Raw genomic sequence first — 27,836 nt, forward strand, 5'->3', positions numbered from 1 at the left:
CCAATGTGTGGAGGGCAGGGATCCATGTCTGCCAGACACCTCTGCACTCCTACGTCACTTCCCTTTTCTAACCACAGATAGGTACTGTGATCCAGGTCCAGGAGGTTGGCAATATTGTCCAACTACTCCTGTGGTATTTTATGCTTTTTTGTCTGTGGATGTCATCTTATTAATAAATTCTACTTTTGCATTGAAGATGTTGTGGTTTTTGAAATTGTGTCTGATGAATTTATTTCCCACCACCTGGCACTCTCATATTATAGTGGAACAGTGGATGTGTGAATAAGGCCTTATTCCTAAAATCACCAGGCATTGTCAAGCTGACACAGAATAACTGATATGAGTTAAAAACAGAATCTTAAAATTTGCAGTTTGCTACAAGTTTAAAAACTGCAGCAAAACCTGCAACAAAACAACACAGCTTTTCCACAATGTGTGACCTGAGCCTTAGTTTGATTTTTTTTTTTTTTTTACCAGGATATCCTTTACTATTGATAACATGAATAGCGCAGCATGTAGTGCTATATTGTGCGATCAAACCTTGACAAAGCCCTGGCAGAACTGTACCTTGCCCTACAGTGTTATAGATTTGTGATTATGTTTTCATTTTTTTTTAGAGGATTATGTGCCAGCACATAAGAAACAGAAGTGCCCAGAAATTCAGCCAGTCATTGAGCAATCTGTACAATGCAAGAGGAAAACAAGAGAGTTCAATTTTGGTGAGGTATCTGAATCACAAATATAGTACATACTGTGGAAAATGACCAGTATAGGCAGCAAAATACATAAAACAGGATTTCATTGTGACACACAGCAATAACAATAAACATATTCTGACACTCAACGTGTAAGGCTGCATGACATCTAGGACAACTCCATTCTCATAATTCACTGCATTTTATTTCTTTTTATATTTAGAAACACAGACAGTGCAAAATATTATTAGCAGAAGTCAGTTCTATTGTATATGGAGGCCAGGATAATGCAGAGGATATAAAATTACAATAGTGTGAGGAAAAAAGGCCTAGATCCATCAAATTGAGCAGTTTTATACTTTACAAGGTAGATATCTAATCCTTTTGTACGCTTCCCACACAAGACAAATTGCAAACTATAAGGAGGCTCTAGTACCCTGCTTGGCCACCTCTAACCTGCATGTAAGATGAAATACAGTTGAGGATGGAGGCAAACAGGTTTCTTATGGTATCTTGTGGCCCATTTCACGGCAGATGTTGTGTTTTCATTCACAACATCACTACACACAGAAGCAACACCGGCTGTCTGTCAATGGCAGGAAACGTATTAGGTATTGTGACACCAAATCACCTTCTGCAAAGAAATGGTCTGGGCAGAGCAGTTTGTTATGAGGGTGCTGCCTGTGTCCAAATGGTGGACATTGATACCGTGGAAGTCTCTCATGCTTGTCGGCAAGACAAACAATCCTCTCTACAGGTGATCTGCCTTGGCCATCCACCAAGTGTGCATGCCCTAGGGCTGGGCAGAAAAATAAAACTGAAATACATTTTAAATCTAGATAACCATTGTGATTTTGTGCACTTCAGTTATTTTGGTTCGGTTACATCATTTGCAAGATTTGCCTGCAGTTTTGTTTGGATCAAACACGTTGGAAACGAAACTGCTATTATACTCTTGGTGCTCTTGAAGCAAAAAGACTTTCTGTAAAAAGTGCTGCAGGAAAAACTGCAATGTGTTGCCGCCGTGTTTCGTCCCGCATTTCTTTTTTCTGCAGTTCGCTGCGTTGGGCCATTGGCTAAGGTTGCTTCTGCTGATCTGTCTGCCTAAATCCCTGAAATGATTCCTAAGGACCTTCCACAAACCTCTAACTTTGACATTGGAGCTAAAGTGTACCATGACTGATAATAATCTGTTAATTTTATCTGGGGATACCCAACCCGAGCAAAAGAAATGCATATATATTCCTGGTCTTTGCACAGTTTGCCTTATCTCTACCCATAATAACAGAGTCTCCCACTTCAGGACTGTCTGACCTTTCCTATGCTCCCATTCCACTTCTGGAGCAGACATTCCCCTGGTTGCTAGAGGAAGTATCATGCCGCATTTGCTCTATCTCTAAACTGATGTCCCCCTCATCTGCCAACCTGCAAACTTATTGGAGTGTTCCAGATCAGGACTAGACTCCCTGTAATTCTTTCCTCTATCCCTCTTTCTGTTACCCAACTAGCTGTCTTACTTTTATCCTCATAGATCTGTCCTCATCCCTGCTCAGTGAACAGCAGACTCCTCTCCATATTGTCTATTGTACACAATGCTGAAAGTTACTGCAATAGAAAGGATATTATAATAATCTGTCATTAGACTATGCTGCCCTTACATAGGGACAGATCTGCTGTTATATTAACCAAAAGAAAAAGCTAAAAATATTGTGTCATGTGGCTAAATAGAAATGATCATAGAATTCACTGGACACTTATTTATGTGTCTGCTGTATTCATGAGGGTAATGCTATATATGCTGTCCTTGACGGACTTCTGTATATGTATATACACACTAGGTAATCACTGCTGAGAGGGACAGAAGAAGGGGGAGAATATTTCCCTCAAGAATACAGAAGACTCATAATTATGTGTGCAATGTATTATATTGTTTCTATTACCCAAACAGCATAATATTTTTGGCCTCATTTACAGTACTTACATAGGACAGCATGGACTGATCTACTTTATTCTCCGCTAACATAGGGTTTCATAGGCAAATACATTTTACTGGAAGGTACCTTTGACTCTAAGGCAGCATTCACACTGAGTAACGCTGGCGTTTTTTGTGCTTATTTTGGCACGTAGCGCCGCGTAAACGCCGTACAACGCGACCGCAAAATAGCGTGACGTTTACGCGGCGTTTACGCAGCGCTACGTGCCAAAATAAGCACAAAAAACGCCAGCGTTACTCAGTGTGAATGCTGCCTTACGTGTATTTTCAAACCATAGAATTTTAGGACACAATGAATAAGATATTCCATCAAATGTCTGATTAGTGGGTTCTGTCCAATGGGAGATCCATTGATCCTGAAATATAGGATAATCTCCAGTGCTCATAGATCCACACAAGTGCACTGAAATGAACAGAAAATATAGATGATGTCACATGAGCGTATTTGGTTCTTTCTGTATATCCCTTTTACTTCATAGGTGTAACCCTGTATGTATGGCCACTTCTCTCTGTAGAAAATAGTCTGCAGTATGAAATCCATTTATCTTACAGCTGTTTAATATCTATTTCTATCTATCTATCTATCTATCTATCTATCTATCTATCTATCTATATCTAATCTATTTAATATCTATTTAATATATTTGTATTGCTCTGCTTTCAGAGAAATGGAATGCAAGGATTACAGAACTAAGAAAGCAAGTGGAAGAATTATTTGAAAAAAAGTATGGTACGTTAAGTATTGTATATTACTGTAACTCCATTACAGGTCTGATAATGTTAGCTAGACGTTACAAAATTCAGATTTTATGAGTGAGAGCTAAAAATGCCTTACCTCTAAGCTTCTTTCTACTTGAGAATTAAAAACTAGTCTGACTTATGCTCTATGCCTGCCGTGTTTGTTGGGAAAAATATGTCAACTGTGTCCATAGGGCACTGTTCACCTGACAGAATCCAAAAGACTGTCCTTTTAGATTTGGCTGGGTAGTATATATTGGTATGCCATTTTTTTCAGGTGTACAGAAGAGAGGAGCAGACTATACTTTCCTATTCAGAAGGTCATTGTAAAAAATAAGGTATACCATACATTATACATGTTTTGACGATTGTGAGCAGTGGGAAATTTACAGTATTTGCTGCTGACAGCTGTGAGGTAGATAAATTCACACATAGGAAGATTTCCATTGGTCCAAATCAAATATCTTTATTTCACATATTTAAGAGCTTATTAGTACCTGACAGCCTACATGTTTCATGGCCATGAGTAAGAACAATATGGACATTCCAAACCTGTAGGCTGTTTGAGAAGGTGATAAGCAGAGTGCTGGAGTCCCACTATATCAGCTCCAAATTTCTGACCTATGTGTGGTCCAGGGCGGGTCTGGAGTTGGCTTCAGCCAGTTGTGGGTCATAGGTTCATTACTGGCCCATAAAAGGCTGAAGAGCCTGCACTCAGAGCAGATCCAGGGACTGAGAGGAGGCGTCTGAGTCTGTCCTGTTACTCTTAGTCCGGTGAGACTGTGTTGTGCTTCTTGGTTTGTTCGTGTGGCTATTAGTAAGCCACACGTATACCGTATTTTTCGGACTATAAGACGCACTTTTTTTCCCCAAAATTTCGGAGGAAAATGAGGGTGCGTCTTATAGTCTGAATGTGGGTTTGCAGCATGGCCGCGCTACTGCCACCGCTGGTTTTCTTCAGCGGCAGTAGCGCGGCAATCCGCAGGCCTAGGCAGCTAAGACACTCCCTCGCATCTGCTGTAATAGACCGGCGGATGCCGGGGAGTGTCTTAGCTGCCGGGGCCTGCAGATTGCCGCGCTACTGCCACCGCTGGTTTTCTTCAGCGGCAGAAGTGTGACAATACTGCAGGCCCCGGCAGCTAAGACACTCCCCGGCATCCGCCGGTCTATTACAGCAGATGCCGGGGACTGTCTTAGCTGCCGGGGCCTGCGGATTGCCGCGCTACTGCCGCTGAAGAAAACCAGCGGTGGCAGTAGCGCGGCCATGCTGCAAATCCACTCCTCCACCGCAGGTCACCGCAGGTCACCGAGGCCGCAGGAGCCGACCTGTTCCGATGACAGCTGGGAGCCTAATGAAGGCTCCCAGGCCTGTCATAGATATATATTACTATCGCGGCTGGTCTATGACCCTCCGCGATAGTAATGTATAGAATCTCCCATAGACGGCAATACACTTGTATTGCCGTCTATGGGACTTGCAATCAAATGATTGCAGGTTCAAGCCCCCTAGGCGGGGGATAGTAAAATAGTAAAAAAAAAAAAAAAAACACTTAAAAAAAATATAATAAAAAATAAAATAAATAAAAGTTCACCTCCTTTCCCTAGAATACATATAAAAGTATAACATTACTGTGAAACATATACATTAGGTATCCCTGTGTCTGAAAATGCCCGGTCTACACCTGGCCCCACAAAAAAAACGCCCTATACATCCCCGTACAGCTGCAGGGTCACCTGTCAATGTGGCCTTGCAGCTGTTCCAAAACTACAACTCCCATATATTAAATATTTTACCATTTTTTGCCTGAAAATTTTTTTTCCCTATTTTTCTCCTCTAAAACCTGTGCGTCTTATAGTCCGAAAAATACGGTAATTAGTTTGTTATTACTGTTTAGTTAGTTGCTCAGACGAGCAGGATTTTGTTTCTTATTGTTTTGCCTGAAGTTAAAGGGATCCTATCATTTAGACAACATTTTTTCTAAGTACCACGTCGGAATAGCCTTAAGAAAGGCTATTCTTCTCCTACCTTTCGTTGTCTTCTCTGTGCCGCCGTTCGCCTACAATCCCGATTCTTGTAGTTATGTAAATTAGCTCTCTCACAGCACTGGGGGCAGGCTCCAGTGCTCAGACAGCACTGGGGGCGGCCCTAATGCTACGAGAGAACTCTCTCCATCACTGCCTCCTCTTCTTCAGTAGCATCATCTTCAGCCTCTTCTGGCGGCGGCGGCTTGTAACTTCTAAGGCCTCCGATCTTGGACAGAGCAGACTGTGCATAAAGAGGCCGCTCCTGACGAAGACGGGGCACTATGGGACGGAAAACCAGTAACTTACCTGTAGTGGAAAAGCCGTGGAAAAATCACGGCATTTTACAGTAAGGGTAAAGTGGATGGGATTCTAGCGAATCCCATGCCCACTTTGCAATAAAAACCGTGGTGCGGACATGATGCGATTTCCAAAACTGGCGCGGTCTTGGAAATCGCAGTATATCAATTATTATCAATTATACCTACAGAAACACCGGCAGTTTCGCCATAGGTATAATTGTAACAAAAAGTCTGTGCAGTGTTTCTGCCTAAAGCACTATGGGAAGAACGGCGATGTGTTCCTGCCACGCTTTTTCCCACAGCGTTTTTTTGCTGTGGGACGTACAGTGGGGCCTTAGCCTTAAGCAGATTATGGTTTCTGGTTTCCCCAAGCGGATGAGAAGAATAAAAAACCCTACGCAGGTGTGAACCTAATATAAATCGTACATTTCTACATTGATACAATTGTATATACCATCAGGCAGTGTTTCTTAAGAAATTTGAATAATTAATGTAATCTAATCTGTGTATGCAAAAATTTTAAAAAGGCATCTGCTCAAAGATGGTTTTATTTAAGAGCACATTTTGTATTACATGAACATTATACAGTGTGGTGTCTTGTAAATATGAAAAATGTGTCCATGTATTCCCTTCAAAGCTGAAGCAATAAACGTGAGTGGCCCGGTCTCCATTCCATATCACCTTTTCCAGTCTAATTCAGAAGATCTTTATGTGGAAGGACTGCCTGAAGGAATCCCATTCAGGAGGCCTTCAACCTATGGAATTCCACGTCTGGAAAGAATACTGCTGGCAAGGGAAAGGATCCGATATATCATCAAAAAGTATGTTTCTTACAATTTTCATAGCTACTTCCTAACTACACAGAAAGTGAATGTTTCTATCCTTTTAAAATAAGGGTAGTTTCTTGTATATATTTTGCATGTTTTTAAAACCAGAATATTTTTACTTTATTCCTTTTCGGACTAAAGGGGTGTTCACACTACCGTCGGTGTCCGACAGGTAGTGTCCACTGCTAATGTCCGTTCAAAATCTTGTGCGGACATTAGCAGCGGACACTAGCTGTGTCTGTGACATTTTGTATTGATTTATATGGAGATCGGGTGCGTTCTTTTACAGTCCGTGCCTGTCCTTAACTGTCCGTTCCCAAAGATGTTCGACTTTTCAAGCGGACAGAAAAACCCGACATGTAGGTTTTTGCTGTCCGCAATGTCACGGACACAGCTAGTGTCCGCTGCTAATGTCCGCACAAGATTTTGAACGGACATTAGCATTGGACACCGACGGTAGTGTGAATGCTCCCTAACCCTCAAATTACCTTACTTCTTTTTCTTATTCCTTTGTACGGAGAGTTTGTAACATCACACTTAGCATGTATGAGGGTGAGGCCCCACAGGCTGCAAGCGCCGCGAGAAAAATCGCAGCGTTATACAGTAAAAGCAAAGTGGATGGATTCATGTGAAACCCTTGACCACTTTGCGGTAAAATCCGCAGCTCGAACACCCTGTGATTTACAAAACCGGCATGGTTTTGGAAATCGCAGCATGTCAATCAAGCCGCCACCGGCTTTCCCATAGATATAATTGTAACAGAAAGTCCGTGGAGGAAAACTCCGCAAACTTTCTGTTTAAAGAACTGCGATGCGTTCCTGCCGTGTTTTTTCCTGCCGCGCTTTAGTGCTGCAGATTGTCCTGTGGGGTCTTAGCCTAATAATTATTTTCACAATTGCATTGCCCTCCATAGTTTTATCCTTTTTATTGCAGTTATTAAAGTAAATTATTTTACCATTTTATGTATTTAGTGTTTTTAGTGCTTTTACAGTTTAGACCAAGGATTAGTAACCTTCGGCATTCCAGCTTAAAACTACAACTCTCTACAACAACAAAACTGCTGGGGTGCCAATGGTGGCCTTTGCCGGGTGTAGACATTGGGCTTCAGGCACATTGAGGTTAAAGCCCCAGGTTGTGAAAACTTAGTGTTTTTGCCGCTGCAAAAACGCCATGCTAAAAGACGCTGCATTTTACAGTACCTGAAAAGTAAATGAGTTTCTGACTAATCCTATCCACACATCGCAGGAAAAAATCCAATGAGGAAACACTGACATTTTCTCTATAGGTCTATGGGTCCATTCACACGGAGGAAAATGGTGAGGAATTTGGTGTGGAATTTCAGCACTGAAAAAAAGCCTCTCATTGACTTCAAAAAGGAACCCAGTTAATGAAATATGCTGTGGAAAAAAAATGATTTTTTTTTCTGCAGCATTTTTTTAGCTGCATTTCACTACATTTGGCCTTAGGCTAATGGAGTTAGATGTTTGAAGTCTCTTTACGGAATATCAAGTGCAGTGCTGTATATTGTATAGTGGCTGTGTTGGTATTGCTTCTCAAACCCATTCACTTGAACTGGACTGAGCTGTAAACAAGACACATGACAAATGTACGTGACGTCACAGGATATGTGGGGATCCTGGGTAGCAGACCATCACCGATCCAATATTAATGAGCAATCCTAAAGATATGTAATCAGTGTTTAATTCCTTGAAAACTCTTGTAGGCTAAGGCTGGCAGAAATGAATCATTATACCTATAATGACAGTGTTTCTGCAAGTTACACTTGCTACGATTTTCAAAAACATAAGCATTTTTGAAAACGCAGCTTTTTTGCTACAGATTTTTTTTCCTGTAATGTGTGGATGGGATTTGCCAGCATCCAATCCAATTTGCAGGTAAGGCTTGCTATGTGGGGCCTTAGCCTTAAGCGTATATACTCTGTAAGTGCTGTCGCAGATCTTATGTGAGAGCAGCACCATTTACAGTCACTGCAGTGTGCAGATGGTCTGGTTACAACACTATTGTATTTAGCTTAGTAAATTTCCTCTGTATTTTTATAGTGCTTTCAATGGTAAATGCATATGACAGTTTAACTTTCTTTTAAAAAATCTCCTTAGACCAGAACTTCTTAATACTACACGAGAAGCCATAACCATTGAAAGGACAGCTCCAGGAGGTAATATATTTTTTGTTCTTTTATGTGATGCATTGCATAACCACCTATCACAGTATTCAACTGAAATTGAATTCTTGTTTATACAGTGAAAGAAGAGTGGTATGCAAGGATAACCAAGTTAAGAAAGAATGTCGATCAGCTGTTTAGTAAAAAGTTTGGTAGGTGTTTTTGTTTTTGCCCTTATTTAATATGTGGATACATATATATAGTATATATTCATGTATATATGTATTGTGACACTTATGCAGGATTGGTTGTGTTTCCCAGATTCATTTCCTACTAGCCTCTGCCTGCAACTTCGTCTGCGTGTTGTTGGCGTCAATGATCCACCTATATTCAGCAAATTGCTGCCATCCATGGTTTGTCTGCTCCGGCATTTTGGCAGCTCTTAGGGCCAGTTCACACAGAGTTTACGGACGCACATTCTGGCACGTATACACTGTCAGAATGTCAGAATGTGAGCGCTCAAAACAGATCCCATTCATTTCAATGGGTCGTTATGGGCGTATAACGCGCACAATTAAGCTGTCCTGCTGCTGAACTTGTTCCTCACGCCATGCCTGTGATTATTCCGGCATCTCAGCAGCTCGCTGGGACACCATATAACGAGTGTGTTGTTGACGTTGATAATCCACCTGCTTCGGCATTTCGGCAGCTGTCAAGCTGGCTTGCTGCTGAACTCGTTCCTCGCACTGTGCCAGTGATTATTCCGGCATCTCAGCAGCTCACTGGGACGCCATATGAGCGTGTTGTTGGTGCCGATGATCCCCCTCAGCTCCGCTTGAGGAGAACTCTGTTGACTTCTGGCTACCTTCATATTTCTTGTTGTTTTAGAATTTTGCGACACATTAGATTTTCTTTTTCATGACATGTTTAAAAGTAGTATACTGCCAATTTGGATTAAAGGTTGTTTCCCATCCAGTGTGTTAGCATGTTGCCTGAAGAAAATCAGATAATATGCAAATCCATGTACAGAATGGACTGAGGATTAGCTGAGTGTTTACATAGGGAGATAACAGCCCTGGGACCTGAGATAAGGCTGCTGCAATAGCAGTGTAATGTAGTATGTGAACATAAATTCATAACAGTGGTGAAGCAATGTCATTTACCAGGATAAAAAGTAGCCTATGTTTTAATTGAGGTTACAATCTATCTATGTGCCGAATTTCATTTAAACCTGTTCAGCCGTTTTTGCGTGATTGACCAACAAACACACAAACTTTCACATTTATAATATTAGTAGGATAGGATGTGAAGTATCAAGGGAGGGCCCTCACCTTCTAATTAATTGATTAGTCAATTCAGATAGGTATTTAACCCCTTCCCACCACTTGTCACACTTTTCAGATTTTTATTTGAGTAAAATTTTGTAAACCATGTATCATTTTTGTTCCACTTCACAATTATCTGCTACTTTGTGTTGGTCTATCACTTAAAATCTTAATAAAATACATTTAAGTCTGTGGTTGTAAAGTGACAAAATGTGAAAAGGTTCAAAGGGTATGAATACTTTTGCAAGGCACTATATGTACTAATATTGTAGATGGTCGTTGAATAAAGATTTCATAGTGGACTGAGATGTCTGATTAATTGTGTCTGTATCTATATTCCTAACCTACTAATCTTGTTAATATTTCCATAAACATGGTTTTTCATGATTTTCTAATAAAATCTAATTTAAAGATTGAAGCAAGAGTGACGAGTGCTGTGGATTTTGCATTGTTGGACTGTAAAATAAAGGTTACAGAGGTTGTGCCAGCGGTGCAACTGAGTTCACACCAAGGAAGTAATTCATATACAGTCCTATGAAAAAGTTTGGGCACCCCTATTAATCTTAATCATTTTTAGTTCTAAATATTTTGGTATTTGCCATTTCAGTTTGATATATCTAATAACTGATGGACACAGTAATATTTCAGGATTGAAATGAGGTTTATTGTACTAACAGAAAATGCGCAATATGCATTAAACCAAAATTTGACCGGTGCAAAAGTATGGGCACCTCAACAGAAAAGTGACATTAATATTTAGTACATCCTCCTTTTGCAAAGATAACAGCCTCTAGTCGCTTCTTGTAGCTTTTAATCAGTTCCTGGATAAAGGTATTTTGGACAAACAATTCAAGTTCAGTTAAGTTAGATGGTCGCCGAGCATGGACAGCCCGCTTCAAATCATCCCACAGATGTTCAATGATATTCAGGTCTGGGGACTGGGATGGCCATTCCAGAACATTGTAATTGTTCCTCTGCATGAATGCCTGAGGATTTGGAGCGGTGTTTTGGATCATTGTCTTGCTGAAATATCCATCCCCGGCGTAACTTCAACTTCGTCACTGATTCTTGAACATTATTCTCAAGAATCTGCTGATACTGAGTGGAATCCATGCGACCCTCAACTTTAACAAGATTCCCGATGCCGGCATTGGCCACACAGCCCCAAAGCATGATGGAACCTCCACCAAATTTTACAGTGGGTAGCAAGTGTTTTTCTTGGAATGCTGTTTCTTTTTGGACGCCATGCATAACGCCTTTTTTTATAACCAAACAACTCAATTTTTGTTTCCAAAATGAAGCTGCCTTGTCCAAATGTGCTTTTTCATACCTCAGGCAACTCTATTTGTGGCGTACGTGCAGAAACGGCTTCTTTCTCATCACTCTCCCATACAGCTTCTATTTGTGCAAAGTGCGCTGTATAGTTGACCGATGCACAGTGACACCATCTGCAGCAAGATGATGCTGCAGCTCTTTGGAGGTGGTCTGTGGATTGTCCTTGACTGTTCTCACCATTCTTCTTCTCTGCCTTTCTGATATTTTTCTTGGCCTGCCACTTCTGGGCTTAACAAGAACTGTCCCTGTGGTCTTCCATTTCCTTACTATGTTCCTCACAGTGGAAACTGACAGGTTAAATCTCTGAGACAGCTTTTTGTATCCTTCCGCTGAACAACTATGTTGAACAATCTTTGTTTTCAGATCATTTGAGAGTTGTTTTGAGTAGCCCATGATGCCACTCTTCAGAGGAGATTCAAATAGTAGAACAACTTGCAATTGGCCACCTTAAATACCTTTTCTCATGATTGGATACACCTGGCTATGAAGTTCAAAGCTCACTGAGGTTACAAAACCAATTTTGTGCTTCAGTAAGTCAGTAAAAAGTAGTTAGGAGTATTCAAATCAATAAAATGATAAGGGTGCCCATACTTTTGCACCGGTCAAATTTTGGTTTAATGCATATTGCGCATTTTCTGTTAGTACAATAAACCTCATTTCAATCCTGAAATATTACTGTGTCCATCAGTTATTAGATATATCAAACTGAAATGGCTGTTGCAAACACCAAAATATTTAGAACTAAAAATGATTAAGATTAATAGGGGTGCCCAAACTTTTTCATAGGACTGTATATTCTGAATATGTAAAGCTTTATACATAAAATTTTTATTAGGCTTACCACTGCCATAAAAAGAAAATTGATATAATACTACTACTAATAATAATATTATTGCTATATTTTCTTTCTTCTTCAGCTGAAGCTTTGGGAAAGACAGAGCCAGTACCTGTACCTTACCAAAAGTTTGAAGCTAATCCCACTGATATGTATGTGGAGGGGCTGCCAGATAATATTCCCTTTAGAAGTCCATCCTGGTATGGAATTCCTAGACTGGAAAAAATTATTCAGAATGGCAACCGAATCAAATTTGTAATAAAAAAGTAAGTGGTTTATATAATGTGATTCTTAAAGGGATCCTATCACTCAGACAATTTTTTCTAGGTACCACGTCGGAATAGCCTTAAGAAAGACTATTCTTCTCCTACCTTTCGTCGTCTTCTCTGCGCTGCTGTTCGCCTACAATCCTGGTTCTTGTCAGTATGCAAATTAGCTCTCTCGCAGCACTGGGGGCAAGCCCCAGCACTCAGACAGCACTGGGGGTGTCCCCAATGCTGCGTGAGAACTCTCTCCAGCGCCGCCTCCATCTTCTTCAGCAGCGTCATCTTCAGCCTCTTCTTCTGGCGGTGGCTTGTAACTTCTAGGCCTTGTCCCTTGGGAAGAGCAGACTGCGCATGCCCACAGGCCATGAGAAAATAGCCGCTTCCAATACTGTGCAAGCGGCCATTTTCTCGTGGCCTGTCCGGCAGCAATGAGGGCGGGCCGCAGCGTTCATACGCCGATGGAGGCGTCCCCATTGCTGCTGGAACTGCCATATCCAGCGCCGGCTTCTTCCTGAGCTGCATCCTCCCCTTCTGTGTCGTCTTCTTTGGGCGTCATGGATGACGCATGCGCAGTCGGCTCTGGCTGCGAGAGCCTGTTAGAGCCGATTGCGCATGCTCAGGAAGAAGGCGGCGCTGGATATGGCAGTTCCGGCAGCATGGGGACGCCTCCATCGGCGTATGAACGCTTGGGCCCGCCCTCATTGCTGGGAAAAAACACTATTTCGGAGGACCGGCGCAGCGGAGACCACAGCAAAAGGTAGGAGACGAATAGCCTTTTTTAAGGCTATTCCGACGTGGTCAAGAGAAAAAAACTTCTTTTAATGGTAGAATCCCTTTAACTTGAAGGAAAGCTATCAAAAGTTGTCTGAACCGTACGCACTTAGCTATAAACAGGCATGTGACAAATGGAGCAAGATAGAGAAAACTATATATTGGGTAAAACAGTTCAGTTTGCTTAAAGGGATCCTATCATACAAACGTTTATTTTTTTGAGTAACACATCGGAATAGCCTTAAGAAAGGCTATTCTTCTCCTACCTTTCGTTGTCTTCTCCGTGCCGCCGTTCACCTGAAATCCAGTTTTTTGTCGGTATGCAAATAAGTTCCCTCGCAGCACTGAAAATGGTTCTGGGATGTTATTTTTGTACAGGGGGTCCTTTTAGACCATCTCCTGTATTTACTGAACCTCCCTCCCAGGCACCTAGGTCGCAAGACTTCCAGACTTTTCCTGTATATCTGTACGGCTGCTAAAACCCTCATTGCCAAGCATTGGAGGAGCGGTAGTTCCTCCTCAGGCACTGAGCTCCTGACACGTATCAAAGATGTGCGGAGTCTCGAGTTCCTCACAGCTTGCCTTAATAACACCAATCCAATCTATCTGGTTCCCCTGGGATGCTTACTGTACATTCCGCGGCCTCTGATCTTGGACCTTCTTCCCCTATTCCCTCCCCCCCTTTCTCCTTTTGTCTCTGTCTGTTTGTCGTCTTCCCCCCTTTTTTTTTTTTTTTTTTTTTATTGTTTTCATGCTATTGTATGCTATTATTGGTTTTATTTTCCTTGGGGTCTGGCAGTCCAGCCTTCCTCTCTTGTTCTTGAACTTTACTCGCGTTGTTTTTTGTTTGTATTGTTGTTCATGTTTAAAAACTTAATAAAAACTACAATTGAAAAAAAAAAGAAAATGGTTCTGGGAGCAATTCTTTGAGAATAAGCTTTGTACATGAATGTATACGTACAGAGCTCATCATCAGAACTGGGACACTCGTACTTGAGGTCCACACAGACGTATCACTATCCTCAATTTTGGTCTCTGCAATCTGAATGAGAAAATACATTCAGTAATCTTAGTGTACAAATATAGTGATGTGTTAAAAAAACTCACTTGAAGTTTACCACTCATGGGTCGATTTTACAACATTTTACAACTATCTTGTGACAGTTAGGAATTTGATCAAAAATGTAATTTTGCCAACAATTCTAACTTGTTCCTTTAACATAACAGACCGGAGCTTCTCACACAGACAGCCTCAGAATCCACCCAAAACAGAACAAACGCAGGAGGTACGTATGACAAGACTTGATACTTACTGTCTAATAATATTGTAATAGTGCTATATAAGCAGTGTTATACAAGTTCTTCTCTGCTTCCTTGTAATCATTCTCTCTGTTTAATGGTCGTAAATAGAGATGAGCGAACAGTGTTCTATCGAACACATGTTCGATCGGATATCAGGGTGTTCGCCATGTTCGAATCGAATCGAACACCACGTGGTAAAGTGCGCCAAAATTCGATTCCCCTCCCACCTTCCCTGGCGCCTTTTTTGCACCAATAACAGCGCAGGGGAGGTGGGACAGGAACTACGACACTGGGGGCATTGAAAAAAATTGGAAAAAGTCATTGGCTGCCGAAATCAGGTGACCTCCATTTTAGACGAATAGTGGATTTCAAATCCGGGTCATATGAGAATGTGAACTTTGTGACTATGAGACAGGGATAGCTGTACAGGCAGGGATAGCTAGGGATAACCTTTATTTAGGGGGGAATGTTATTAAAAATAACTTTTTGGGGCTCTATCGGGTGTGTAATTGTGATTTTTGTGAGATAAACTTTTTCCCATAGGGATGCATTGGCCAGCGCTGATTGGCCGAATTCCGTACTCTGGCCAATCAGTGCTGGCCAATGCATTCTATTAGCTTGATGAAGCAGAGTGTGCACAAGGGTTCAAGCGCACCCTCGGCTCTGATGTAGCAGAGCCGAGGCTGCACAAGGGTTCAAGCGCACCCTCGGCTCTGATGTAGGAGAGCCGAGGGTGCACTTGAACCCTTGTGCACCCTCAGCTCTGCTACATCAGAGCCGAGGGTGCGCTTGAACCCTTGTGCACACTCTGCTTCATCAAGCTAATAGAATGCATTGGCCAGCGCTGATTGGCCAATGTATTCTATTAGCCTGATGAAGTAGAGCTGAATGTGTGTGCTAAGCACACACATTCAGCTCTACTTCATCGGGCTAATAGAATGCATTGGCCAGCGCTGATTGGCCAGAGTACGGAACTCGACCAATCAGCGCTGGCTCCGCTGGAGGAGGCGGAGTCTAAGATCGCTCCACACCAGTCTCCATTCAGGTCCGACCTTAGACTCCGCCTCCTCCGGCAGAGCCAGCGCTGATTGGCCGAAGGCTGGCCAATGCATTCCTATGCGAATGCAGAGACTTAGCAGTGCTGAGTCAGTTTTGCTCAACTACACATCTGATGCACACTCGGCACTGCTACATCAGATGTAGCAATCTGATGTAGCAGAGCCGAGGGTGCACTAGAACCCCTGTGCAAACTCAGTTCACGCTAATAGAATGCATTGGCCAGCGCTGATTGGCCAATGCATTCTATTAGCCCGATGAAGTAGAGCTGAATGTGTGTGCTAAGCACACACATTCAGCACTGCTTCATCACGCCAATACAATGCATTAGCCAGTGCTGATTGGCCAGAGTACGGAATTCGGCCAATCAGCGCTGGCTCTGCTGGAGGAGGCGGAGTCTAAGGTCGGACCTGAATGGAGACTGGTGTGGAGCGATCTTAGACTCCGCCTCCTCCAGCAGAGCCAGCGCTGATTGGTCGAGTTCCGTACTCTGGCCAATCAGCGCTGGCCAATGCATTCTATTAGCCCGATGAAGTAGAGCTGAATGTGTGTGCTTAGCACACACATTCAGCTCTACTTCATCAGGCTAATAGAATACATTGGCCAATCAGCGCTGGCCAATGCATTCTATTAGCTTGATGAAGCAGAGTGTGCACAAGGGTTCAAGCGCACCCTCGGCTCTGATGTAGCAGAGCTGAGGGTGCACAAGGGTTCAAGTGCACCCTCGGCTCTCCTACATCAGCCTAATGTGTGCTTAGCACACACATTCAGCTCTACTTCATCGGGCTAATAGAATGCATTGGCCAGCGCTGATTGGCCGAATTCCGTACTCTGGCCAATCAGCACTGGCTAATGCATTGTATTGGCTTGATGAAGCAGTGCTGAATGTGTGTGCTTAGCACACACATTCAGCTCTACTTCATCGGGCTAATAGAATGCATTGGCCAATCAGCGCTGGCCAATGCATTCTATTAGCGTGAACTGAGTTTGCACAGGGGTTCTAGTGCACCCTCGGCTCTGCTACATCAGATTGCTACATCTGATGTAGCAGTGCCGAGTGTGCATCAGATGTGTAGTTGAGCAAAACTGACTCAGCACTGCTAAGTCTGCATTCGCATAGGAATGCATTGGCCAGCCTTCGGCCAATCAGCGCTGGCTCTGCCGGAGGAGGCGGAGTCTAAGGTCGGACCTGAATGGAGACTGGTGTGGAGCGATCTTAGACTCCGCCTCCTCCAGCAGAGCCAGCGCTGATTGGTCGAGTTCCGTACTCTGGCCAATCAGCACTGGCCAATGCATTTCTATGGGGAAAAGTTAGCTTGCGAAAATCGCAAACTGACAGGGATTTCCATGAAATAAAGTGACTTTTATGCCCCCAGACATGCTTCCCCTGCTGTCCCAGTGTCATTCCAGGGTGTTGGTATCATTTCCTGGGGTGTCATAGTGGACTTGGTGACCCTCCAGACACGAATTTGGGTTTCCCCCTTAACGAGTTTATGTTCCCCATAGACTATAATGGGGTTCGAAACCCATTCGAACACTCGAACAGTGAGCGGCTGTTCGAATCGAATTTCGAACCTCGAACATTTTAGTGTTCGCTCATCTCTAGTCGTAAATGGCTATACTAGGAATACACTAGGCACTTTGTGTGTCTCTTTTCTAGCAAAAGAAGACTGGAATATTAGAATTACTAAATTGAGGAAACAAGTGGAAGAAATCTTTAACACAAAATTTGGTAAGCGATGGGTCATTAATTTTTTCTGTTATTATTGCTATTGCTAGTAATCAGTCAATGACATGGTGGCAGAATAATGAAAGAGAATACGTTAATGACATTCAGAATAGTAAGTAACATTAATAAAGTGAATAATTCACACTCTATTTTTGTTGAATAAATCCATCAAATGCTTTCTGATAAAAAGTGCTATTGCAATGATACTGTAATAAAAACAGGAATGGTAATTCAGGTTGGGCATATTGTTTAGTATATGTTAGAAAACCGACATGACTAGCTTTATAAATCAGCATTAATGTCCTAAGCAAAACACCATTGATTTATATGTCCCATTGAGTAGACTAGTGTGCCAGTTATCTGAGTAGCAGTGGAAAAGGGGATTGAGGACAACACAGTCATTTTTGTTATGAAAATCAGCTGTACTAACTATAGCCTTGCATGTATGTACAGGGGTAATTACCGTATATACTCGGTATAAGCCGACCCGAATATAAGCCGAGGCCCCTAATTTTACTACAAAAAACTGGGAAAACTTATTGAATCGAGTATAAGCCTAGGGGAGAAATGCAGCAGCTACTGGAAAATTTCAAAAATTAAAATGGTCGGAGTTTTTGGGTGCAGTAGTTAATGGGTGCTGGGGAAGGGGAGGGGGTGTTTTGGTTGTCTGTCTGACCCTTCCCTGAGCTTGAGCACTGAGTTTTTTTTCCCCCACTTGGAATTCAGCCTGGCTGAATATAGGGTATCTGCAGTGCTCCTATTAACCCCTTCCCGACAGAATAGAAAGCGGAGTATAAGTGGAGGGGGGCTTTTTCAGCACAAAAACTGTGCTGAAAAATTCGCTTTATACTCGAATATGTACGGTATATTCTATGGACAGGATAATTGTCTAGACAATACGAATGAAGTGGGTATTTTGCAGGTATGTAAGAAATTGATGTATTTCACTCTCATTTCAGCACAAGCATTGGGACTCTTAGGAGAAGTAAAAGTCCCTTACCCTGTATTTGAATCTAATCCAGAGTTTCTTTACGTGGAGGGGTTGCCAGAAGGAATTCCGTTCCGAAGCCCTACATGGTTTGGAATTCCTCGGCTAGAGAGAATTGTGAGAGGAAGTAGCAAAATCAAGTTTGTTGTTAAGAAGTAAGTTTTTCTTCATAGACAATTTGTATCAAAAGGTTTAACCCCTTAGTGACCGGCCTGTTTTGGACCATAATGACCAAGCCAAATTTTGGAAATCTGCCATGTGTGACTTTATCAGTAAATAATTCTTTAACGGTATATTACATTCAAGCGATTCTGATATTGTTTTTTCGTGACATGTTGTACTTTACTGAGAAGGCAATGTTTTCCATTTTCAGTTGCGATATCTCACATATACACAATAATACAGGGCAAAAAAGTTAGTAGTTATATATTTCCAAATGTTCCTTTTGTGTTTCAAGCATATCCTATTAATCCTATTAATATTATAAGATGTTTGTGTGTTTGGATGTTTGGATTTTTGTTCCTCAATCACGCAAAACCTGCTTCACCGATTTGGCTGAAAGTTTCCACAAACATAGTTACTAAACAGGATTGCACAATAGGCTACTTTTCGTCACAATAGTGCACATACGTTTTTCCCAGGACCCCCACAAATCCCAAACTCACATCACCATCTCTGCAATCTCACACACTTTGGACCATAGCAAGCCACAATATTCATATTATCCTCTACAGCCTCGCCCCTAACCCCACACAATCACATTTGCATATACTTTACCATTTTCACCCTCACCTTAACGATACTCCAGGAGGCTACCTCTTTAACCCTCCAGAGCAGCCATGTTTGCCGACCCCCACCGCTCTGACGATCCGCGACACTGCCCACCCAGCCACTCCACTCTGTTGCCAGGAGCATGCACATCTTAGCCACCTACAGAACGTGTTTCCAGCACGCCACCATTTTGCGCCTCCACCGTAGGCCGCAGCACCCGAACTACTCTCTCCAGCTCGCCACACTCCCCGACGGCACTCTCACCTCACTGCTGTTTCGTCTTCACGATCCATCCACCTTCCCTAGGTCTCCACGCCAACGACATTGGTAAGTTCCGATAGCATGTTTGCATTGGGACTACTTCTGGCCTGTATACTCCGATGTACCCTTTCAACACACCACGAACACGTAACGGTTACCCGGCGTCCCTTCACATAAACTAGAACTGAAGATTGGCGTCCCTGTTCTACTCATGCGTAATCTGGATGCACACCGATTGTGTAATGGCACGAGGCTACGTGTCACACAACTAGGAACAAATATCATTGAAGCCACTATTCTTACAGGAGCAGCTAAAGGTGATAGTGTATTAATCCCACGCATCCCAATTATACCGAATAATTTCCCATTTCAATTCAAACGACTACAATTTCCCCTTAAGTTGGCTTTTACAATGACCATTAATAAATCCCAAAGACAAACGCTGAAAGTAGCAGGAATACATTTGGCCACCCCATGCTCCTCACATGGACAACTTTATGTGGCTTGCTCAAGAGTATCCTGTGCCCAAAACTTACACGTACTGGCAGAAATTATCAAATCATACAATGTCGTATATCGAAGTATATTAACTTGAGATACCTCTGTCCCAAAGACACTATGTACAGTTTATACCAACACCGTATAGCAGCTGAAATACAAATTACATTCAACACAAAAGTCTCACGTATTCTCTGGATTACAGCAAAAACAAGATACGCAGTTACATTTCATATCCCATACCTTATACACAGTACTAAAACCTTACCCGTGCCTGTATTTACCCACTTCTACAATCACCGCAGACGAAGTTGCGGGTACCAGCTAGTATGAAATAATTTTAGCATATTTGAGTAATTAGACAGTTTAGAAGTTTATAAGCAAATTTTGGAAACTTTGAGTTTGATTTTTTCCTGTACCAAGCTATGTTTGCAGACAGGAATAGGTGGCATAATGATAGAGCTTCCCATTAAATGACCCAATTTGGAAAACTAGACCCCTTCAGGTATTCTTTGAGGGGTATAGTGAGCATTTTGATCAAACAAATATTGTTTTGCAAGAATTATTACAAATTTAGAAAAAAAAATTACATTTTCATTTTCTTTAAATATGTTTCACTAGCTGGTACCCGCGACTTCGTCTGCGGTGATTGTAGAAGTGGGTATATACAGGCGTGGGTAAGGTTTTCGTACTGTGTATAAGGTATGGGATATGAAATGTAACTTTGTATCTTGTTTTTGCTATAATTCAGAGAATACGGGAGACTTTTGTGTTGAAGTTACTTTGTATTTGAGCTGCTATACGGTGTTGTGAGAAACTTTACATAGTGACTTTGGGACAGAAGTATTTGAAGTTAACCCTTTCCCGCCAATGGCATTTTTTGATTTTCGTTTTTGACTCCCCTCCTTCTAAACCCCATAACTTTTTTATTTCTCCGCTCCCAGAGCCATATGAGGTCTTAATTTTTCCTGGGACAAATTTTTCTTCATGATGCCACCATTATTTATTCTATATAATGTACTGAGAAGCAGGGAAAAAATTCAGAATGGGGTGGATTTGAAGAAAAAATGCATTTCTGCGACTTTCTTACGGGTTTTGGTTTTACGGCGTTCACTGTGCAACCAAAATGACCTGTCCCCTGTATTCTGTGTTTCGTTACGATTCCGGGGATACCAAATTTATATGGTTTTATTTACATTTTGACCCCTTAAAAAAATCCAAAACTGTGTTAAAAAATTTTTTTTTGAAAAGTCGCCATATTCCGATAGCCGTAACTTTTTTATACGTGCGTTTACGGGGATTTATAGGGCGTCTTTTTTTGCGGGACCGGGTGTACTTTGTAGTTCTACCATTTTTGGGAAATGTTATTGCTTTGATCACTTTTTATTCAAATTTTTATCAGAATCAAAACAGTGAAAAAACGGCGGTTTGGCACTTTTGACCATTTTTCCCGCTACGGCGTTTACCGAACAGGAAAAATATTTGTATAGCTTTGTAGAGCAGGCGATTTCGGACGCGGGGATACCTAACATGTATGTGTTTCACAGTTTTTAACTACTTTTATATGTGTTCTAGGGAAAGGGGAGTGATTTGAATTTTTAATCCTTTTTATTTTTATATTTTTTTTTACTTTTTTAAAACTTTTTTTTTGCATTTATTAGACCGCTTAGGGGTATTGACATGGGTGGGCGGTGTGGCGGATTGTCAGAGCGGTGGGGGTCGGCAAACATGGCTGCTCCAGAGCGTTAAAGAGAGCCTCCTGGAGTATCGTTAAGGTGAGGGGCAAAGTGGTAAAGTATATGTATATGTGATTGTGTGGGGTTAGGGGCGAGGCTGTAGAGGGCAATATGAATTTTGTGGCTTGCTATGGTCCAAAGTGTGTGAGATTGCAGAGATAGTGGTGTGAGTTTGGGTTTTGTGGGGGTCCTGGCACAAACGTATGTGCGCTATTGTGATGAAAAGTAGCCTATTGCGCAATCAGGTGTATTAACTATGTTTGTGGAAAATTTCAGCCAAATCGGTCGAGCGGGTTTTCCGTGATTGAGGAACAAACATCCGAACATGCAAACATCCAAACACACAAACCCACAAACTCACAAACTTTCACATTTATAATATTAATAGGATTTTAAAGGCAGTTTTTTTGCACACAACACATCAGGAAGAAACACACCCCAAAATATATCACCCCACTTCTCCCGTGTTAAAAAGTGTACACTTTGTGGCCTTAGTCCTATGTACGCACGTATAGTAGGGCCTAAGAGGTAGGGATGGCCAAATGGATTTCAAAACACAAATTTTGCTTGCACATATTTTAGGCCCATTGCAATTTCGAACAAGATTTGAGTTGCCAAAGCAATTAAAAAATCCATAAATTGAGGGGTATAGTGAGTATTTTGACCCTATAGGCATTTCACAGATTTTAATAACCTTGGGATGTGTAGGTAAAAAATTACTAAAATGTCCCTTTATCTCCAAAGTTTTCATTTTCACAAGGGGTTAAAGGAGAAAAAGCCCCCAACAGTTTGTTAAACAATTGCTCATGAACACGACAATACCCCATATGTGGCCATAATCTGCTGTATGGGTACATGGTGGGGCTCAGAATGGAAAGAGCGCTATTTGGGTTTTGGAGGGCAGTTATTGCTGGAATAGTTTTCTGGTGCCATGTTGCATTAGCTGAGCATCTAACGTATCAATACAATGGAAACCCCTCAAATGTGACCCCATTTCAAAAACTACACCCATCAAGAAATGAATCAAGGGGTATTATCATTTTGAGCCTAAAAATGCTTCCCAAAAATTAATGGGGTACATGTAAAAGATATGAAATAGAAATTAGATTTTATTGTTTGCATTTAATATCCATATTGTTCTCATCTCCCATAACAGGCCACAGCTTGTAGCACCACACCTGCCTTCTGAACTTATCAGTAAAATAAATGTGGAAGGTAAGGAAATTTATCTTTGAAAAACAGTTTCATATGATCAATACATTTAATTGTGCATTTATTGGTACGTATACTTTAGAACATTTATCACCCCCTTTCCACAAAGGGGAACACCATTATATTCTCATTGCAGTGTTCTTGTACCAGTAGTAAGTAATGGCACATCCAGTGAATGGCACGGGAGCAGTAGCTGTGTGATCAACAGTGGGTGCTGGCTGTAATACACAATAAGGAGAAGCCAAAAGGTTATGCAAGTGCAATAAATAGCAAGTGTCACTCACATCTGTAAATGATCAATCTGGGGCATGTTGGAGGGGCATAAAAGCTGGACTGAAAGCAAAGTTTTTTAGCCACATGAAACCTCAAAAATCAGATAACATGGGGTGAGATGATTGTGTGATGCCTCCTGTTCCTCAATATGCCAGTCATCACCACATGTCGCAAACTGAGAGGGACAGAATCCTTTAACTGAGAAACCTATGTGTCAGCACTGACCTACATTGCATATGTCGCTGGCTGGGAGAACATCAGCGAACTTGAAGCATGTAGTGATCTATCATGTACTGAAAGTGAAATTGAAAGCTTAGGGCAACAAACACTGTTGGCACAGACCATCAGAAGGCACAAAACATTGGGCTATGAGCGAGATGTCCAGCTAAAGGTGTTCCATTGACCTTATGCCACTGCTCTTAAAGGTTAATATGGCGTAGAGCAAGAAGGCACTTGCAGCTAAGATGGAGGTCCATCAGCAATGAGTCCTATATTTGTCTTGGTCAAAATAATAACTTGAAATTGGTCTGGAGACTACATGGACCAGGCCATGAAATGGCCTTCACAAGGGAATGCCACACCAGTCCTACTTCCAGGATTCTGGTGTGGGGTGGCATATTGTATAATAGCAGGACCCCTCTAGCCTTCAGGTACAATAACAGCTCAGAATTATGTTGATTTGGTTATGGAACCAATGGTACAGCCATTTCTCCAAGTGTCCCAGGAGCCACGTTTCAAACAGACAATGTCAAGCTGCATGTAACTCATGCTACTGTGAATAGTCTGAAAGGCCTAAATATGTTACCGTGGCCAGACTTGTGTCCCATTGAGCATATCTGGGGTATCATCGGTCAGCAATTGCAAAGGCAGCTGCCAGTAGGCAATCTTGATGACTTACATGCCCAAATGCATTCATCATGGCATAACACTCCTCAGACAACCATTAATATGCTCATTGACAACATGCCGAAGCACCTAGCAGCATATATTTGAGTAATACTGTTTTTTATGTTTGAACATCTCCCTGGGCCTACAATCATTATACTCTGGGGTGTGATGAAAATGTAAACAACATGCCCAACTTTTTCTTCCATTAAAAAAGTAAACAAACATGTTGCTAACATTAGTGTCAATGGGAATAGACACAGAATGAGTCTGTGACAGCTAATGTCCATTACTGTTATCCTGTGATGGAAGACAGCAATGGACATTAAAGGGGCTCTATTATTGGAAAAAGTTATTTTTAACTAATTACATACTTGCATAGCCTTTAGAAAGGCTATTCCACACCTACCTTTTGTATGTAAATCGCCTCAGTAAATTTTGAATAAGTCTGTTTTTATTCATATGCTAATTAGCTTCTCAGTGCACCCCAGAAGTCTCTTCGTGCACTGTCTTCTGTATATACAGCACAGGCTGCTGCTGCTGACTCCTCCTCCCTGCTCTCACAGCATAAAGAGGAGACCTGTCTGACAACTTCCTGTGCACACTGGATCCTAATCCATATTCAAACACTACTGAGGCAATTTGCATACTAAAGGTAGGTGTGAAATAGCCTTTCTAAAGACTATGCAAGGATGTGTTTAGTTAAAAATGACTTTTGCCAATGATAGAGACCCTTTAATAATGGTAATTTGATCTCCCCCTTGGTTGACTTTTTAGGGAGTGTACCTGGGCATTGTACAGTAACTATAACACTTTTATTTTCTGTTCTATTATATACAAACCCATAAACATTTATATTTATTTTCCAGTGTATGGTGTAATTAGTATGATATTCAGTTATACATGTCATGTAGCTGATACTTTGTATATTTCTATATTTTTTGTGTATGTATTAGCTAACAGGTGACATAACCATTTCTTTTGTTTGTAGCAGTTCAGAATACTGATAAAGAACAGAGTCCAGGATGTCCGTCTCTAGATAATGGTAAGGTATAGCGCGATCCCTGTGTAAGTGCAACTCATGATCTGCCTTGGTAAACAGTAAATAGTGATAGTCCTCTACATCAGGGGTAGGGAACGTACGGCTCTCCAGCTGTTGCAAAACTACAACTCCCAGCATGCATACTGGCTCTGCTGTTCTGGGAACTCCCATGGAAGTGAATGGAGCATGCTGGGAGTTGTAGTTTCACAGCAGCTGGAGAGCCAAAGGTTCCCTATCCCTGCTATACATCAAGAATATTATTCCACAAGAATAACTAGACCCTGCAGCTGACGTAGATTAGTATAAGTAAACAATTACGTACAGTCATGGCCATAAGTGTTGGCACCCCTGAATTTTTGCCAGAAAATTATTGCAATTGCACGTTTTGTTATACACACGTTTATTTTCTTTGTGTGTATTGGAACAACCCCAAAAAAACTGGGGAAAAAAAGCCATAAACGATATAATTTCACTCCGAAAATGGTCCGGACAAAATTACTGGCCCCCTCAACTAAACATTTGGTTGCACACCCTTTGGAAAAAATAACTGAAACCAATCGCTTCCTATAACCAACAAGCTTCTTACACCTCTCAACTGGAATTTTTGACCACTCTTCTTTTGAAACTTGTCCAGGTCTCATGTGTGAAGGGTGCCTTCTCCCAACTTAAGATCTCTTCACAGGTGTTCAATGGGACTTAAATGCAGACTCATTGCTGCCACTTCAGAATTCTCTAAGCATTTTGTTCCAATGATTTTTGGGTGCTTTTTAAAGTATATTTGGGGTCATTGTCCTGCTGGAAGACCCATGACCTAAGACGCAAATCCACATTGGGCCCTACATTGCAACCCAAAATCCTTCGGTAATCATGAGATTTCATGATGTCTTGCACAAAGTCAAGGCACTCAGTGCCAGAGGCAGCAAAATAACCCCAAAACCTTTTTGAACCTCCACCATATTTGACTGTTAGTACTGTGTCCTTTTGTTCGTAGGCCTCATTATGTTTTCAGTAAACAGTAGAATGATGTCATATGCCAAAAAGCTCTATCTAGGTCTCATCTGTCCACAAGTTGTTTTCTCCGAAGGATCTTGGCTTACTCAAGTACATTTTGGCACACTGCGGTTTAGGTTTTTTATGTTTCTGTGTCAGCAGTGGAGTCCTGACAAAATGTATGTGCATAAGCCAACACTTACAGCCATGTTTGTATGTCCAAGCTTAACCAAAGAAGAGGAGTTTGTTTTACTTCTCTCCGTAAATCTGAATTGTATGCTAATATGAGCATGTATAATGTTTGTATATATTTTCCTCTTTTTACAATTTCAGATAAAGCCAATAATGTAGTATGCAGTACTCCGCAAACCAATGGTTCCACAACGATATGTAAATCGCGAGGAAGAGAATTCTCTTTTGGTAATAGAAGTGAAAGTGGGTTTTTTTGTCTAAGGCCAGTTCTGTAATTAGAGTCCTGTGGTCCCCGGATGTAAATTTTGATTGAAGACGCCTACCCTATCCAAATGCTCTATTCTTGATAGTTGTAGTTATGGTGTTGCTGCAGTGTCCTTTAAACTTGAATAAGATAAGATAAGATAATCCTTTAATAGTCCCACATTGGGACAGTACCTACAACTGCCACTATCAAGAATACAGTAAGTAAACGGCACATTACCTTGCATATAAACAATTCTGAGAGCTGACCATGCCATGTAGCCTTGTCCCATTTACTTCTTTGGGATGATATTGTAATCATATTATATGGCTGTTATCAAACAAATGGCATGAAAAAAGGAGTCACAGCACTCACATGGGTGCCACAGCCCCTTCAAACAGCTGATCAGCAGTGGTACCAGGCGTTGAAGCCCCACTGTTCTCTTATTGAGATGCGTAGTAACGCTCAGAAGGGAGCGTTGCTGCAGATGCCTGACATTTCAATGCGCAGGAATCAAGGCGGCAAGAATGGAGGCAGTTACAACAACGGAGAAGGAGGGCAATCATGGAGCAGAAGCAAAGGAGGGGGCGTTAGAAGGTTTCACCAATGATAGAGCCCCTTTAAACCTATCTTCATGTAGCCTTTAGAAAGGCTGTTGTTTTTTTTTGATCAATGCTGCCGATTTCAAGAAAAACGCGTTATCTTCTTACACAAATCAGTCTTCTCGGAGCATGGTGGGCGTTCCCCATGTGCTGCGAGCACCCCTGCGTCATCATCCTGGACCTGCATCGCCGCCCCCTCTTGCTTACTGTTCACTCCTTCTCCTTCCAAGGTTTAGTTAAAAATGTAAAATTCCAATGATAGATTCCCTTTAACATTTAGGTCTATTACATTCATTTTTTGGCATCTGTTAAACGTATGTAAAAAACAGATGTAAAAAACGGGATCTGAATAGAGCCTAACAGAAATAAAATAATAATAATTAGTTCTATGACTACCTTGCATAGCTAGATAAAAATGATGGAGCATCGCTTTAACCCCTTGACAGTTTTGAATGTCTCCTGCTCAGGTTTTCAGCAAAGTACCTAAGAATCCACTCACACTGAGTTTTTTGGCGAGGAAAAATTCTTCTTCTGGAATTAGGACACTTTCCGCTAGTGGAAAAAAAAGCTAGCAGAACCCATTGAAATCAATGGGAGGCTTTATTTTCAGCGTGGAAAATTCCACACCAAATTCCTCACCATTTTCCTCTGTGTGAATGGACCCTAATAGTTTACTCCATGCATGAGACTTTCATTGAAACAGTCACATAAACGGCTCTAACTCTGTAGTCAAGGGCTAAAGCCACAATTATGCCTCTATCCCCTGTAGATCCCGAGTTATCACTAATTGAAATGTGCATGGAACACGTGCAGCTGACTGTCTG

General features: G+C 41.6%; 1 protein-coding gene across 2 annotated transcripts in view; it reads left to right on the forward strand.

Annotated features, from left to right (window-relative positions):
* Nucleotides 1-27,836, forward strand: part of GTF2I (general transcription factor IIi) — a 63,620-nt gene that overhangs the window by 16,677 nt on the left and 19,107 nt on the right. For both annotated transcript variants that reach the window (XM_075264874.1, XM_075264875.1), the window contains exons 11-22: nucleotides 618-719; nucleotides 3,353-3,418; nucleotides 6,388-6,571; nucleotides 8,695-8,753; nucleotides 8,840-8,911; nucleotides 12,277-12,460; nucleotides 14,459-14,517; nucleotides 17,250-17,321; nucleotides 18,278-18,461; nucleotides 22,729-22,787; nucleotides 24,934-24,987; nucleotides 26,308-26,394. In XM_075264874.1, coding sequence (XP_075120975.1) covers nucleotides 618-719; nucleotides 3,353-3,418; nucleotides 6,388-6,571; nucleotides 8,695-8,753; nucleotides 8,840-8,911; nucleotides 12,277-12,460; nucleotides 14,459-14,517; nucleotides 17,250-17,321; nucleotides 18,278-18,461; nucleotides 22,729-22,787; nucleotides 24,934-24,987; nucleotides 26,308-26,394 — 1,182 coding nt within the window. The remainder of the gene's footprint in view (nucleotides 1-617; nucleotides 720-3,352; nucleotides 3,419-6,387; nucleotides 6,572-8,694; nucleotides 8,754-8,839; nucleotides 8,912-12,276; nucleotides 12,461-14,458; nucleotides 14,518-17,249; nucleotides 17,322-18,277; nucleotides 18,462-22,728; nucleotides 22,788-24,933; nucleotides 24,988-26,307; nucleotides 26,395-27,836) is intronic.

This window comes from Leptodactylus fuscus, chromosome 2 (genome assembly GCF_031893055.1).
Source record: "Leptodactylus fuscus isolate aLepFus1 chromosome 2, aLepFus1.hap2, whole genome shotgun sequence".
In the NCBI taxonomy this organism is placed as follows: Eukaryota; Metazoa; Chordata; class Amphibia; order Anura; family Leptodactylidae; genus Leptodactylus; species Leptodactylus fuscus.